Source organism: Cetorhinus maximus, chromosome 20, assembly GCF_964194155.1.
Source record: "Cetorhinus maximus chromosome 20, sCetMax3.hap1.1, whole genome shotgun sequence".
NCBI lineage: Eukaryota > Metazoa > Chordata > Chondrichthyes > Lamniformes > Cetorhinidae > Cetorhinus > Cetorhinus maximus.
The window spans coordinates 5,333,479-5,350,696 of NC_135898.1; the positions used below are offsets into that span (position 1 = coordinate 5,333,479).

Here is a 17,218-nt window from a genome sequence, read left to right on the forward strand (position 1 = left end):
GAGAATTTTTATTTAATTTTGTTTGGCTTCAAGGGGGATTGTTCTGGAGATTACAAGAAGATTCTGCTCCAGCTGTGCGGTGGCGAATAATGAAAACAGCAGCCTGGTGTCATTTCCAAGTGGGGGGAAAAAAACTGGAATCGTGTCAAATATTTACAACTGGATGTGCCCCTCTATTGTTGCTTGGTATTAACCATTCACAGCCTTACGGTTATGATTCTTGTTTCAGTTACCTTGAAGAACACTCGTTTGTTTGTGATCAATGTCTGTCTCTTTGTACTTCAGCTATTTTTTCTTTCTTTCAAAGAGAGGCAGGAGCAAGATGCTTGAATCAGCTGCAGATCCTTGGGGTAGTGCTCGACCCTCACAGTCGAGAACGCTGATAGGTTCTTGCTCTACAAAGCTGGTGCCGATTCGAAATTTGATACCAGGGACATCATGTCACTTGCGTTTTAAATGGTCTTCAATTGAGAGAGTGGACCCCAGGAGCCAGCATTTCAATTAATTCATGCACTCTGCAACATTAAGAATAAGAGCGAGAGGTTTAACGAAAAAGACATTGGTGATTTGAAATTGACCAGTCCGTTCTCACTGGTGGTGGGTCAGGGGTGAGTTAATCCTAGTCCCAGGGTCTGAGCATATACTGCTACTGCTTTGATGCTACCAATTTGATGTCACGTTCAATGTTTCTTTTCCCCCCCCACCCCCAGCCCTGCTTTTTATACCCATAATGATTTGGATATTTGAGTTTAGTCCTGATGCTGTTTAATGATTGCAGTCCTGTGCCCCCAGTTAACGGTCACAATTGTGGTTCGTTTGTGCTTTGACTGTCTGCGTGGGGTCTGTGTTTATTCTGCAGCACTAACACTCGGCGGACTAAGGGTCTCCCATTTTCCCAGGATCATGTATTTCTGCTTAACCAGTCTGAAGTTGGAAATTCCTTCAACTGTTAACATCGAGCTGAAGATTATTGAAGCAGGGGATGTAAACAGATCATTGTGTGAATGTGCGATTGAATAATGGAAGCATACAGTGCATGTGTAACAAGATTGTGGTTTGTTCTGAGCAGATGGTTAGGAGACAAATCACTGGTATTGTCTTGAATGAGTAGCTATGCTTGTATAATTCATCAGGGGCGTGCTCCACCTGTAAATATTTAAACTTTGCATGGTAGATTGGGTTCCACTTTGAAGATGGAGCCTGTTGCCAGCCTTTGCAGTAAGCTACCTGTTGTGATTCGGAGCTCTGTTCAATTTAAGTGACACATTCCATTAAAAATAACTAGTGTGCGAAGGCCCAGATGCTGTGTAATCCAATTTCAATATAAACATTTCTATTAATGCAACAGTCAAGGCTTTTGTTTTCAATCATTTTAAGTGAAATGTACTTGTGTTTGAGTGTGAGACGGTCTCGCCAGCTGCTGAGACCAGATGTGCAGTGTCGGGGAATGATTTTGACTGATGGGAGCTTGCAAGAAGCAAAAGAGCAGCTCCTCTCCACTCCCACCTCTGCGATGAGGGTCAATTCCACCCAGGCCAGTCTCCGAGTATGTTGTTCACTGTTAGGAACAAACTATATTATCACCCAGTGTTAAGCTATTGAGGGGACCAAGGCCAGCCAAACACAAGTAGACAGTGGAATTAAAAATGACTCCTTGGACACAATAGACCACTTGACCCAACCATGTACACTTGATGTTTTGTCTTCACACACAGTATTCGAACCCCATGTGCCTCTGCTTTTGCCATAATCCCTTTAATTTATTCTTATCCTCTGATTTAAGATAAACTTTAATATTTATTAACAGTATACACAGGGCAGACAACAGGCAGTAATGGAGTGGGCAGTAACACTAGCCTCTTCTCACCCCCCTTGCATCTCATTTACCCTTCTATTCCTTTCTCCCTCATGTGTTTATCCAGCTTCCCCTTAAAGGTATCCATACTATCCACCGCGACCACTCCCTGTGATAGTGACGTCCACATTCTCACCACTCTCTGGATAAAGAAGTTTCTCCTGAATTCCCAATTGGATTTATTGGTGGTTGAATTATATTGATTTGGCCCCTTGTTCTGTCTCATGGGTTTTTAGTCTGGCCTGTTAAGTGGAAACATCTCTATGTCAACCTCAGCAAACCCTTCAATTATCTGTAAGACCACTTGGTCTCCTCTGAACAGACTACAGCTTTTTCCTTGAGCTTTGCTGAAAGTTGCATTGAAATGGCCTTTGCAGAATGCACTTCTAATGATTGCAGCCTCCCAAATATTCTATCTAAAAGGGAGGTTCTCTTACTGTCTGTCCAAAAGGACCTTAATCCTTGATTAAACGACCTGAGTAACAATGGCAGCAGCTTGTGTAAGCTACATTCCTCTTGTGCTTGGAGCAACTGTGTTTCATGAAGTTGAAGTTCATAATGGCCCTTTGGGAATGTCTCGTCTGTTCGTTGACCTGGTAAGATGCCATTGCAACACACAGGCATTGTTTCAAATATTACTGTGCCTGACTGCAGCAGAGTGGTGGGTCAGCTGTATAATTAAACCTCCATGACCAGCTATCTCTCTCCCTCCAGTCCTCCAAACTGAGTGGGTATCACCTCCTACCATGTGCTTCTGGTACTCTGAGTGCTTTGTCTGCCTGGGCATAATGTTGAAGGACAGCAGGGGAGTTCTCCCTTACTCCTGGCCCAATATTTACCCATCAACCAACATCACTGAACAAATGCACGACTTGGTCACAAGATCACATTGCTGCTTGTGAGATCTTGCTGTGCACAAATTGACAGCTGCGTTTACAACACTGACTACACTTCCAAAAGTACTTCGGCAGCAAGATGTTACGGGATATCCAGAGGTCATAAAAAAAAATTGTCTAAATTTCAGTGACAGTGGAGAAAGAAGTGGGAAGTCATGCTGGGTCTAGTCCAGCCAGCATGGACAGAGAAATGGTTAATAACAGGAAGCAGAGAGTAGGAATAAATAGGTCTTGGGTTGGCAAGGTGTAACGAGCGGTGTTACACAGGTGGTGTTGGGCCCCAACCATTTACAATTTAACCAAATACATTCGTCCTTTATCCAAATCATTGTATGGTTGCTAAATTTGCTGATGACACAAAGATAGGTCGTCAACTAAGTTATGAAGAGGACAAAAGGAGTTTGCAAAGGGATGTTGTGAGTTTAGTGGGAAAATGTGAACTTGCCCACTTTGGCAGGAATAATAAAAAAAAGCAGTATAATTACTTAAATGGAGAGAGATTGCAGAACTCTGTGGCACAGAGGGATCTGGGTGTACTGGCACATGAATCAGGAAAAGTTAGCATGCAGGTACGGCAAATGATTAGGAAGGCAATCCTGGCCTTTATTGCAAGGGTAATGGAAGTTTAAAAGTAGGGATATTTTACTACAGCTGTACAGGGTGTAGGTGAGGCCACATCTAGAGCACTGTGTACAATTTTTACTTGAAGGATGTAATTGCATTGCAAGCAGTTCAGAGAAAGTTCACTTGATTGATTCCTGGGATGAAAGTTTGATCTTATGAGGAAAGTTTGGACAGGTTGGGTACCCATAACTGTTAAGAGGTGATTATATTGAAATCTATAAGATCCTGCGTGGGCTTGAAAGGGTGGATGCTGAGAATATATTTCCCCCTCATGGGAGAGACGAGAACTAGGACACAGTTTAAAAATAAGGGGTCTCCTGTTTAAGACTGAGATGAGGAGAAATCTTTTCTCTCAGAGGGTCGTGAATCTGTGGTATTCTCTTGTCGAGAGAGCAGTGGAGGTTGGATAGATTGTCTCCCTCGTCAGTCAGGAATCTAAGGATACAGGTGATGGGCAGGAACGTAGAGTTGAGGCCACATCAGATCAGCTATGAGGGGCTGAATGGCCTACTCCTGCTCCTATGTTCGTATTAGCTATACGTGCTTGCACTGTTGAGAGTGCAGCTGGTCCACCTGGCCTCAGGGTCTGTTCATAGGCGATGCAAAGCTGGGGCAGATATTTGGCAGAGTGAATTTCTGGTCGCTTTACCCAGCTTTCTCTCCCAGAGTCAAGCAGAGGAAAATCGGCTCCAGTTCGTACAGGGATGCTCGCTTGTCATTCTCGCTTGTCCCAGAGGGGGTGCTGCAATCTCAGCTTGTTCCAGATATCAGTTGGAAAACAATTGTTCTGCTGAACTGTGAACAAAGATTTAAAACAAGGTTGTTTGCATATTAATTTTATTAAAACAATATTTCAATGTGTCTTTTAACCTACTTCCTGGGTCATAGTTAATCATTAAAAAAATTTGCATTGAATAAATTTTCTTCAGCTCTAGTTTATCCCTGTGTGCTTCTAAAGACAAGCAGAGAAATCTGCAAACAGAATATTTAACTTTTTAATATCCCTGCTGTTGGTTGCCAAATTCCTACACACGCCCAACCCATGTTAACTACCCTGCATACCTCTTCAATTATTTAACGCCATTACGAACTGCAGCCATGACCACCTCCATGATCTCTCTGCTGCTGCACTTGTGCCCTCTTTCACGTCTGTAATGTCGATCATTCCATCGTTAGCGGCTGTGCCTGGAGCTGTAGAAGATGTAAGCACTGGAATTCCCACCCTGAACCTCTCTGTCCTCCAAGAGCCGCTTTAAACCCGGCCTGGGACCTGACTGAATAACTCATGTGACTCAACGTCAAATGTTGCTTGATAAAACTCCTGTGACCTGCCCTGGGATGTTTAACTATGTCCGAGATCCTATATAAATACAACTAGTCTCTCTGTCGAAAGGAACTTCAGCTCCGACCCAGCAGACAGTGGAAATGTCAGCTGCAGAAATATACTTTTTTCTGTATTCATCTGTGAGGTGTGGGCGAGTCTGCATTTATTGCCCAGTCCTAATTGCCCTCGGATTTATTATCTGTGCTTTGGCATCTGGTGCTGTCCTGTTGTGCAGTGAACTGGTGGAGTGAAAGGAGCCCCCGCCACTGCGAGGGTGCATTATCGCAAACCAGCTGTTCTACAAGGAAAGGCAGCACACACACACACACACACACAGACACATCCATGTTGACATTTTCAAGAACATAAACTGAAACAAGGACAAATAATATCAAAATAAAATAATAGCAAAATACAGTGATTTCAGAGGGCATTTAAAAGTCTATCACATTGCAGTGGGTCTGGGGTCACATGTAGGCCAGACCAGGTAAGGAGGGCAGATTTCCTTCCCTAAGGGACATTAGTGAACCAGATGGGTTTTTGCAACAATCAGCAATGGTTTCATGGTCATCATTCGACCTTTTGCTTCCAGGTTTTTATTGAATTCCATGGTGGGATTCGAACCTGGGTTTTTCCAGCATTTTCTGTTCATATTTCAGACCTCCAGCACCCACAGCATTTTGTGTTTATTTTGATATTGTTTGTCCTTGTTTCAGTTTATGTCCATGAAAATGTCAACATGCATTTGTGTGTGTGGGGGTGTGCTGGCTTTCCTTGGAGAAGAGCTGGTTTGCAATGATGCATCCTCACACTGGTGAGGACTCCCTCCAGCCCACCACACAATAGGATGGCATCAGATGTCAAAGCACAGATGATATATCTGCAAAGTGCATTCTAAATCATTTACAGGAAATGAATGAAACATTTATATTTCAAATGCTGTAATGAAAAATGCATCACTGATGCTGCTCTACAATATTAGATGACCCAGATTGTCTGAACTGATTTGCAGGAGTTTCTGATCTTTCAGATGTTTTAGCAAGGTGATGGAAGGTTATTGCAATGCACCATTCTAGATTGCATGAAAGTGATTGTTTTTTTTGGAAAATTATACTTTTACCTAAAATATCTGAGAGAACATTACAAAACATTTCTAAATGGCCATCACAAAAAGTGCAATCAGATTTAACTTTTACACATGGATCAGGAGGTGCTTCAATATAATCAATGAATATTACAGTCATTACAATATGGTCATTACAGACAGTGCAATGGGATTGGAGTTATTGACATACATCATGTTGCACTCTGAGGTGCTTCAATACAGTTATGGTACATTTAGTGTTCACCACATACAATCTTTATGAGTCGTACAGCCCGAGGGGGTCTATACCTTTCCCAGCCCCTCGGTGCACTATGCCAGAAAGGTCTTAGACAGCGACCTTTCCCCATTGGGCCTTTGCGCCCCTGCCCCAAGCTTTAGTCTGTCCCTCAGCACATAGCCCTGGACCTTGGAATGTGCCAGTCTGCAACACTCGGTCAGGAACAACTCTTTGCGCTGGAAGACCAACAAGTTTCGGGCAGACCAAAGAGCGTCTTTCACCGAGTTGATGATCCTCCAGCTGCAGTTGATGTTTGTCTCGGTGTGTGTCCCTGGGAACAGCCCGTAGAGCACAGAGTCCTGTGTCACAGAATTGCTCGGGATGAACCTCGACAGAAACCACTGCATCTCTCTCCAGACCTTCTTTGCAAAGGCACAATCCACAAGGAGGTGAACAACGGTCTCGTCCCCACCACAGCTACCTCGAGGGCAACGTGCAGAGGGGGGGTGAGACTCCTGGCGTGTTAGAAGGATCTGACGGGGAGGGCCTTTCTCACCGTTAAAGAGATTGTTTTGAAACAATGAAAATAAGGCTGCTGAGGCTGCAGCTATTAACTGCTACAACAATAACAGGAATGCCATGTTTTCGCAGTTCCTCACTGTTGTCTTTACTGCACAAGATATTGAACTCTGTTTTGTAGGTAAATTTGCAGCATACCAGGCAACACAGAACTCTCTGCAGTGTTTTAGGAATATAGGAACTAGGAGTAGACCATTCAACCCCTCGAGACTGTTCCTCTATTCAATTAGATCATGGTTGATCCATTTCTTGACTCCATCTACCTGCCTTGGTTTTCAATAATCCTGACTCCCCTCAGCTGACTAACAACCATCAATCTCAAGTTGTGAACTTTTCAACTGACCCACAGCCTGACCAGCTTTTTGGGAGACACTTCCAGCTTGCGTGAAGAAGTGCTTTCTGACATCCCCCCTTAATTGTTCTGAACACCTCGATTAGATCGCCCGTCACCCTTCTCCACTCAAAGGGGAACGCAAGCTCCATCTGTGAAACCTGTCCTCTGAATTTAAGCCGTTTATTTCTGCTATAGCTTTGATCATGCTGTCTCTAGCTTCTGCTTTAACAGTTTGTTGCTGATTGAACCTATTACCAACCGATCTGCGATTGGAATCACCATTTCCCGACATCCACCCTCTATTTCTTTACCCCGATTTTGCAAATGTTGTTTGCCTTTCAGTTTAAGACGGGCTCTGCTCAAAACCCGGTCTGATCTTTTCTGTCGAGACTTGAAGACGGATAAAATATAAAGACTCTGACACTCCTGTTCGGTATCTTTTTCAGCACGTCTCTTTGTTTTTTGCTCTGATCCTATTTGTATATTTGCCTATCTCCTTTTTTCAGCTCTGATGAAAGATGTCCACTCCGTGAACATGAAATTATTTACCCAGGGCCACTTCTGTTATTCGTCGAATCAGATTGATCCCATGGCTGTTTAAAAACTCAATCGCAGTTGACTGAACAAAGTGTAACTTGTTATGGGGTTTCTCACAGCGAGGCGAAAGCAGGAACAGGGACGTTCTCACCGATTTCAAAGATTGCTGGCTCCAGTGGGGTGTATTGGGGTGGGTCACGATGTTGGAGCCCTGAATGACAGACCACAACTCCAGCATTCCCACAGGACCTCTAGAAAATAACACTGAGCTGTCACTGAACACATAGACACTGCTTTCAGAGCTGATTGGCATTGACCAGCCTGGCTGCCTTTCTATGCTCCCGCCCCATGTGTCGCCCACATTTGGTTCAGGTGATATAGACACTGGAGGAGTTGTGAATGGCAATGGTAGAATCACTGGTGCGAGCTGTGGTTCACTGCCTCGCACACTCACTGCCTGAGAAGGTTGTTGGTTCAAATTGGACTCCAGCACTTGGACATGAAAATCTAGGCTGACATTCTCTCCAGTAGTGAGGGAGTTAAACTGAGGCCCTATCTGCTTTGTCAGGAGGGTGTAAAAGATCCCACAACCACCACTGAAGCTGTTGAACTGGGCCCTGATAGAATGGTTACAGCGCAGAGGGGGAGCATTCTCTCTGCTCGAGTAACTCAGCTGGTCCCGCTCTCCTGCTGTTTTCCCCCATATTCTGGCAAATCCTTTCCCTTCAGATACTTATCCAATTTGCTGCTGAAGGTCTCGATTGAACCTGCCTCCACCACACTCTCAGGCACTGCATAACACATCCCAACCACACGATGTGCAAAGAACATAAGGAATAGGAGCAGGAGTAGGCCATTCGGCCCCTCAAGCCTGCCCCGCCATTCAGTAAGATCATGGCTGATCTGCCCCAGGCCTCAGCTCCTCATAGCCCTCAACTCCCTGATATTTTAAAAATCTAACTCCCCGATATTTTAAAAGTCTATCTACCTCTTTAAATACTTTCAGTGATCTAGCCTCCACAACTCTCTGTGGTAGAGAATTCCAGACATTCACTACCCTCTGAGGGAAGAAATTCCTCTGCATCTCAGTTTTAAATGAGTGTCCTCTTATTCTGTAACCTAGTCCCCTAATTCGAGATTCCTCAATAGTGGAAACATCTCAACATCTACCCTGACCAGCCCCCTCAGAATCTTGTACGTTTCAATAAGATCACCCCTCATTCATCTAAACTCTAATGAATAAAGGCCTAACCTGTTTAGCTGTTCTTGATAAGTCAACCCCTTCATCCCAGGAATGAGCCTAGCCAATGCCTTTTGAACTGCATCCAATGCCAGTAAATCCTTTCTTAAATACGGGGACCAAAACTGTACACAGTACTCCAGGTGCGGCCTCACCAACACCCTGTATAGTTGTAACAAGACTTCCCTATTTTTAAACTACAACCCCCTGGCAATACAGGCCAAAATTCCATTTGCCTTCTTAATTACTTGCTGCGCCTGCATGCTAACTTTTTGTGTTTCATGCACAAGAACACCCAGATCCCTCTGTGCTGCACTTTTTTGGAGCCTCTCTCCATTTGAATAATAGTCTGCCTTTTGATTCTTCCTACCAAAGTGCATGACCTCACACTTTCCTACATTAAACTCCAACCGCAAAGTTTTTGCCCTCTCATTCAACCTATCAATTACCCCTGGAAAACTCAGCAGGTCTGGCAGCATCTGCGGAGAGGAACACAGTTAACATTTCGAGTCCGTATGACTCTTCAACAGAACTAAGGAAAAGTAGAAAAGAGGTGAAATATAAGCTGGTTTAAGGGACGGTGGGACAAGTAGAGCTGGATAGAGGGCCAGTGATAGGTGGAGATAAGAAAAAGATGTCATAGACAAAAGGACAAAGAGGTGTTGAAGGTGGTGATATTATCTAAGGAATGTGCTAATTAAGGGTAGAAAGCAGGACAAGCAAGGTACAGATAGCCCTAGTGGGGGTGGGGTGGGGTGAAGGAATCGAAAAAGGCTAAAAGGTAGAGATAAAACAATGGATGGAAATACATTTAAAAATAATGGAAATAGGTGGGAAAAGAAAAATCTATATAAATTATTGGGGAAAAAAAGGGGGGGATCGGAAAGGGGGTGGGGATGGAGGAGAGAGTTCATGATCTGAAATTGTTGAACTCAATATTCAGTCCGGAAGACTGTAAAGTGCCTAGTCGGAAGATGAGGTGCTGTTCCTCCAGTTTGCGTTGAGCTTCACTGGAACAATGCAGCAAGCCAAGGACGGACACGTGGGCATGAGAGCAGGGTGGAGTGTTGAAATGGCAAGCGACAGGGAGGTCTGGGTAATGCTTGCAGACAGACCAAAGGTGTTCTGCAAAGCGGTCACCCAGTCTGCGTTTGGTCTCTCCAATGTAGGGGAAACCGCATTGGGAGCAACGAATGCAGTAGACGAAGTTGAGGGAAGTTCAAGTGCTGCTTCACTTGAAAGGAATGTTTGGGCCCTTGGACGGTGAGGAGAGGGGAAGTAAAGGGGCAAGTGTTGCACCTTCTGCGGTTGCGTGGGAAGGTGCCGTGGGAAGGGGTTGAAGCGTAGGGGGTGATGGAGGAGTGGACCGGGAGGGAACGATCCCTGCGGAATGCCGCCGGGGTGAAGGGAAGATGTGTTTGGTGGTGGCATCATGCTGGAGTTGGCGGAGGATGATCCTTTGAATGCAGAGGCTGGTGGGGTGATAAGTGAGGACAAGGGGGACCCTATCATGGTTCTGGGAGGGAGAGGAAGGTGTGAGGGCGGGTGCGCGGGAGATGGGCCGGACACGGTTGAGGGCCCTGTCAACCACCGTGGGTGGAAAACCTCAGTTAAGGAAGAAGGAAGACATGTCAGAGGAACTGTTTTTGAAAGTGGCATCATCAGAACAGATGCGACGGAGGCGAAGGAACTGAGAGAATGGGATGGAGTCCTTACAGAAAGCGGGGTGTGAGGAGCTGTAGTCGAGGTAGCTGTGGGAGTCGGTAGGCTTGTAATGCATATTGGTGGACAGTCTATCACCAGAAATTGAGACAGAGAGGTCAAGGAAGGGAAGGGAAGTGTCAGAGATGGAACATGTGAAAATGATGGAGGGGTGGAAATTGGAGGCAAAATTAATACATTTTTCCAGGTCCAGACGAGGGCATGAAGCAGCATCGAAGAAATCATCGATGTACTGGAGAAAGAGTTGTAGAAGAGGGCCGGAGTAGGACTGGAACAAGGAATGTTCCACATACCCCATAAAGAGACAGGCATAACTAGGGCCCATGCGGGTACCCACAGCCACACCTTTTATTTGGAGGAAGTGAGAGGAGTTTAAGGAGAAATTGTTCAAGTGTGAGAACAAGTTCAGCCAGATGGAGGAGAGTAGTGTTGGATGGGGATTGTTCGGGCCTCTGTTCGAGGAAGAAGTGGAGAGCCATGGCGGTTGGGGCCAGGGAACTGGAAATTGTTGATATGATGTAGATATGTTGCTGCACCTGCATGCTAACCTTTTATGTTTCATGCACAAGAACACCCAGATCCCTGTGCTGCACTTTTTTGGAGTCTCTCTCCATTTAAATAATAGTCTGCCTTTTTATTCTTCCTACCAAAGTGCATCATATCAGCAATTTCCAGTTCCCTGGCCCCAACCGCCTCCTCTTCACCATGGACGTCCAATCCCTCTACACCTCCATCCCCCACCAGGATGGTCTGATGGCTCTCCGCTTCTTCCTCGAACAGAGGCCCGAACAATCCCCATCCACCACTACTCTCCTCCGTCTAGCTGAACTTGTTCTCACACTGAACAATTTCTCCTTAAACTCCTCTCACTTCCTCCAAATAAAAGGTGTGGCTATGGGTACCCGCATGGGTCGCAGTTATGCCTGTCTCTTAATGGGGTATGTAGAACATTCCTTGTTCCAGTCCTACTCCGGCCCCCTCCCACAACTCTTTCTCCGGTACATCAATGACTGCTTCGGTGCTGCTTCATGCTCTCGTCTGGACCTGCAAAAATGTATTAATTTTGCTTCCAATTTCCACCCCTCCATCATTTTCACATGGTCCATCTCTGACACTTCCCTTCCCCTCCTTGACCTCTCTGTCTCAATTTCTGGTGATAGACTGTCCACCAATATTCATTACAACCCCACCGACTCCCACAGCTACCTCGACTACAGCTCCTCACACCCCGCTTCCTGTAAGGACTCCATCCCATTCTCTCAGTTCCTTCGCCTCCGTCGCATCTGTTCTGATGATGCCACTTTCAAAAACAGTTCCTCTGACATGTCCTCCTTCTTCTTTAACTGAGGTTTTCCACACACGGCGGTTGATAGGGCCCTCAACCATGTCCGGCCCATCTCCCGCGCATCCGCCCTCACGCCTTCTCCTCCCTCCCAGAAACATGATAGGGTCCCCCTTGTCCTCACTTATCACCCCACCAGTCTCCGCATTCAAAGGATCATCCTCCGCCATTTCCGCCAACTCCAGCATGATGCCACCACCAAACACATCTTCCCTTCACCCCCCCGGCAGCATTCCGCAGAGATCGTTCCCTCCGGGACACCCTGGTCCACTCCTCCATCACCCCCTACACCTCAACCCCCTCCCACAGCACCTTCCCATGCAACCACAGAAGGTGCAACATCTGCCCCTTTAATTCCCCTCTCCTCACCATCCAAGGGCCCAAACACTCCTTTCAAGTGAAGCAGCATTTCACTTGCACTTCCCTCAATTTAGTCTACTGCATTCGTTGCTCCCAATGCGGTTTCCTCTACATTGGAGAGACCAAACGCAGACTGGGTGACCACTTTGCAGAACACCTGCGGTCTGTCCGCAAGAAAGACCCAAACCTCCCTGTCGCTTGCCATTTCAACACTCCACCCTGCTCTCATGCCCACATGTCCGTCCTTGCCCGCTACATTGTTCCAGTGAAGCTCAATGCAAACTGGAGGAACAGCACCTCATCTTCCGACTAGGCACTTTACAGTCTTCCGGACTGAATATTGAGTTCAACAATTTTAGATCATGAACTCTCTCCTCCATCCCCACCCCCTTTCTGATCCCCCCCTTTTTCCCCAATAATTTATATAGATTTTTCTTTTCCCACCTATTTCCATTATTTTTAAATGTATTTCCATCCATTGTTTTATCCCTACCTTTTAGCCTATTTCGATCCCTTCCCCCCACCCCACCCCCACTAGGGCTATCTGTACCTTGCTTGTCCTGCTTTCTACCCTTAATTAGCACATTCCTTAGATAATATCACCACCTTCAACACCTCTTTGTCCTTTTGTCTGTGACATCTTTTGACAATCTCCACCTATCACTGGCCCTTTATCCAGCTCTACACCCCCCCTTAAGCCAGCCTATATTTCACCTCTTTTCTATTTTTACTTAGTTCTGTTGAAGAGTCATACAGACTCAAAACATTAACTGTGCTCTTCTCCGCAGATGTTGCCAGACCTGCTGAGTTTTTCCAGGTATTTTTATTTTGGATTTCCAGCATCCGTAGTTTTTTGCTTTTATCAATTGCCCCTTGCAGATTCCTTCTGTCCTCATCACAACATGCCCTCCCACCTATTTTGTATCGTCAGCAAATTTGGATACATTACACTCTGCCCCCTCCTCCAAGTCATTAATATAGACAGTAAATAATTGAGGCCCAAGGACTGTTCCTGCTGGCACTCCACTAGTTACACCTTTCTAACCTGAAAAAGACCCATTAATCGCAACTCTCTGCCTTCTGCGTGTTAACCAATCCTCAATCCATGCTAATACATTACCCCCAATACCGTGAGCTCCAATACTGTGAGCTCCTATCTTGTGCAATAACCTTTTATGTGGCCCCTTATCGAATGCCTTCTGGAAATGGAGTTTCACATCTTGCCTCTGGTGCCTTTGCCAGCCACCTTCAACTGGTTAAACCTAGTTCTCGCTCCTTCCAGCAACGGGAACAATTTCTCCCTATCTACTCTGCCCAGATGCCTCGTGATTTTGAACATCCCCCATCAAATCGCCTGTCGACTTTCTCTTCTGGCAGGAGAAACAGCCCCAGCTTCTCCAAGCTATTGCTTGAACAAACATGACACAAAAAAAAAGAATTGGTCATTATAAACGTTGCTGTTTGTGGGATCTTGCTGTGCGTGGTTCGAGTGTGTGAAGGGGGTAGAGGGGAGAGGCGGAGCAGCTGACTCAGAATTACGGAACAGTTACAGCTGGGAAGGGAGAGGCCTTTCGACCCGTCGTGTCCGGGCCAGCTCCGTGACGTTAAGCTGGCCACTCCCCACACCTGGCCTTCTCCCTGTAACCCACTCCCAGAAAGAAAAGGCTTGTCCGACCTGGTCTTATATTGCTTAAAATGGAACTCCAGTATGACTGATTCTTTTTTAACTGGGATTTGAACATTGTGAACTGTTTTTTCATCTCCCCACCCCACATCTCCCCTCCCCAACCATCTCCCCTCCCCTTCCCTCCCCACCCCTCTCCACACACCTCCCCACATCAGACCCTGTCAAGGCGGGAATTTGGGTTGCACAACCGGAATTCAGCTGGGCGCCTCCTCGCTTTAATTGGGGGTGGGGTTCTGATTGGTGGGGAAGGCGGAGGCCCCGCCCTCCCTCCCTCCAGGCGAGCGGCGCTGACAAGATGGCGGGCGGCCGGAGCGGGAGGCGGTAGCGGTGAAAGGGAAATGGGCGCTCTGGGCAGCAGGCTGGTGGGCGGCCCGGGGCCCAGGGAGTGCGAGTGCGAGCGGAGGAAGCGCAAGCGGCAGCGGCGGGACTACGACGACGACGAGGAGGAGGAGGAGGAGAGGCTGGAGAGCGAGGCCCGGGAGGCGGGCGGGCCGCGGAGGTCAGCCAATCAGCGGAGAGGAGGGGGGCACGTGACCCGGGGTAGGCACGCATGCGCGCTGGGGGAGGTCACGTGGCTCCAGGGTGTTGCACATTGTCAATGAGGTTGGGACATTGCTCTGGGCTGAACCTTGAGGCTGCACCACATCCACAAACCCCTGACTCCCCTTCTCCAATAAATACCCTACAGTTTGGAGGAGGCAGTGGTGTCGGAGTGAAACCACTGGGCCAGTAACCCAGGGGACTCAGGCTCTTGCTCTGTAGGACAGGGGTTCAGATCCCACCATGGCCGCTCTAGACCGGGACCCCCCGTTACTGTCCAGCGACATGACCACCACATCACCAGCTCCCCTCCCTTCATCCGCCAGTCCTGGTGGAGTGGAACGGCCTGACTGGCTGGGCTGGGTTATAGCCACTGGACTCATAACCCAGAGACCCAGCGTGATGCTCTGGGGACTTGGCTTAGAATCGCACCACAGCAGATGGTGAAAATTGAACCTGATTGGAAAATTGTCAATAACTCCCCCCCCCCCCCCCCCCCCCCCGCCACTTTAGGGAAGGAAATCAGCAATGGCTCTTAAATGGCCTCGTAAGCCACTCAGAACGCTTGGGTAAGAACTATAGCGTCGAGGAGTGCTTGGAAAGAACTTGACCGACACTCATGTTGCAAAAGCCAACGTATTTCAGAGGAGGCTGAGCAGCGATTTATAAATGATGGACCGCCGGCTAATATGGCCATTTGAGACCTCGGCAGCTACTGTCATAGTTGCCCTTTTGGCAGTCAGCCCCGGGCCCCAGAGTCACAAGACACGGCCAACGGTGTTGAACTGGCGCATTTTCAGTGGTGATGCTGGAAGCCTGAGCGACAATGGCTGCCTTACAGTTGGAGGATCCTTCAGGAAGAGGACTGGTGTTTTCTTTTAAACACGCGTGAGGAAGGTACCGGAAATCCACCTCATGGTATTCTTTTCCCTGGCTACCGCTGCTCATTGAAATTGAAAATGGGATGTTCTTAGAAAGAACTGAAGAGGAAATAGCAAGGTTTGGAGGAATGGGCAGGCGGAGCTGCCCTTTGGGGTCAAAGAATGAGAAGGGTGATGAAGGAACCATTTTTCACCCAGAGGATGGTCATGACCTGGACGTCACCATCTGAAACATTGCTTGAGGCAGAAACTCTCACCACATTTAAAAAGGACTTGGAAGAGCCACAACATGCAAGCTGTGGGATTATGATGGGTAACTCGTGGTAAACCAGTGCAGACACAACAGGCTGAATGGCCTCTTTCTGTGTTGGATACTTTCTATGACAGCTCTTTTAAGGAGAAGGTGTGATGGGCTGAATGGCCTCCTCCTTTGCTGTGAGATTCCACAAAAGGATAGATGTGGGGACACTGTTTCCACTTGTGAGTCAGCCCAAAACAGGGCAGCATAAATACCAATGAGATGGATCAGACTACATCACGAATAGATCCACTGTCAAACTTTTTGGGGAATTGCTTCAAGCAGAGACATGGAATCCACTACCAAACAGATGAGTTTAAGTCAAGAGGGTTTATGCATTTACTTAGAATTTACAGTTAAGAGATGAATTAGGAGCAGGATTAGGCCACTTGGCCTTTCAAGCCTGCTCGGCCATTCGATAAGATGATGCTGATCTGATTGTTGCCTCCCGCCCACCCCGATAACCTATCACCCCCTTGCTTACCAAGAATCTATCTACCTCTACCTTGAACATTCAACAACTCTGCTTCCACTGCTTTTTGAGGAAGAGAGTTCCAAAGGCTCACTGCCCTCTGAGTGAAAGAAATTCTCTTCATCTCTGTCTTAAATGAGCGACCCCTTGTTTTTAAACAATGACCCCCCCAGTTCTAGATTCTCCCACAAGAGGAAACATCCTCTCCACATCCACCCTGTCAAGACCCCTCAGGATCTTTTTTATATTCATTCACGGGATGTGGGCTTCGCTGGCTGGGCCAGCATTTATTACCCATCCCTCGTTGCGCTTGAGATGCTGGTGGTGAGCTGCCTTCTTGGACTGCTGTAGTCCGTGTGGTGTTTTGTACACCCATGGTGCTGTTAGGGAGGGAGTTCCAGGATTTTGACCCAGTGACAGTGAAGGAACAGCGATATATTTCTAAGTCAGTGTAGTGAGTGACTTGGAGGGGAACTTCTAGGTGGTGGTGTTCCCATCTATCTGCTTCCCTTGTCCTTCTAGATGGTAGTGGTCGTGGGTTTGGAAGGTGCTGTCTAATGAGCCTTGGTGAATTCCTGCAGTGCATCTTGTAGATGGTACACACTGCTGCTACTGTGTGTCGGTGGTGGAGGGAGTGAATGTATGTTGACCTGGTGCCAATCAAGTGGGCTGCTTTGCCTTTTATGGTGTTGAGCTTCTTGAGTGTTGTGGGAGCTGCACTCATCCAGGCAATTGGAGAGTATTCAATCACACGCCTGATTTGAGCCTTGTAGATAGTGGACAAGCTTTGGGGGGTCAGGAGGTGAGTTACTCGTTGCAGGATTCCTAGCCTCTGACCTGCTCTTGTAGCCACAGTATTTATATGGCTGGTGCAGTTCAGTTTCTGGTCAATGGTAACCCCCAGGATGTTGATAGTGGGGGATTCAGTGATGGTAATGCCATTGAATGTCATGGGGTGATGGTTAGATTTTCTCTTGTTGGAGATGGTCATTGCCTGGCACTTGTGTGGCACGAATGTTACTTATCAGCCTAAGCCTGGATATTGTTCAGGTCTTGCTGCACTTAGACATGGACTTCAGTATCTGAGTTTGAAATCTATTCCATTTAGCATGGTGGTAGTGCCACACAACACGATGGATGGTATTATCATTGTGAAGATGGAAATTCGTCTCCTCAACGACTGTGTGGTGGTCACTCCTACCGAT

At 47.0% G+C, this 17,218-nt stretch overlaps 2 protein-coding genes across 2 annotated transcripts in view; both read left to right on the plus strand.

The window, feature by feature from the left end:
- LOC144694801 (annexin A4-like) overlaps positions 1–1,347 on the plus strand; it is a 31,327-nt gene extending 29,980 nt beyond the window's left edge. Inside the window, exon 12 of the mRNA XM_078565403.1 lies at positions 34–1,347. Within this exon, the coding sequence (XP_078421529.1) occupies positions 34–90 (57 nt within the window). The 3' untranslated portion in view covers positions 91–1,347. The remainder of the gene's footprint in view (positions 1–33) is intronic.
- A 12,739-nt stretch (positions 1,348–14,086) lies between these two features.
- Positions 14,087–17,218, plus strand: part of gmcl1 (germ cell-less, spermatogenesis associated) — a 78,863-nt gene continuing 75,731 nt past the window's right edge. The window contains exon 1 of the mRNA XM_078565404.1: positions 14,087–14,321. Coding sequence (XP_078421530.1) covers positions 14,161–14,321 — 161 coding nt within the window. The 5' untranslated portion in view covers positions 14,087–14,160. The remainder of the gene's footprint in view (positions 14,322–17,218) is intronic.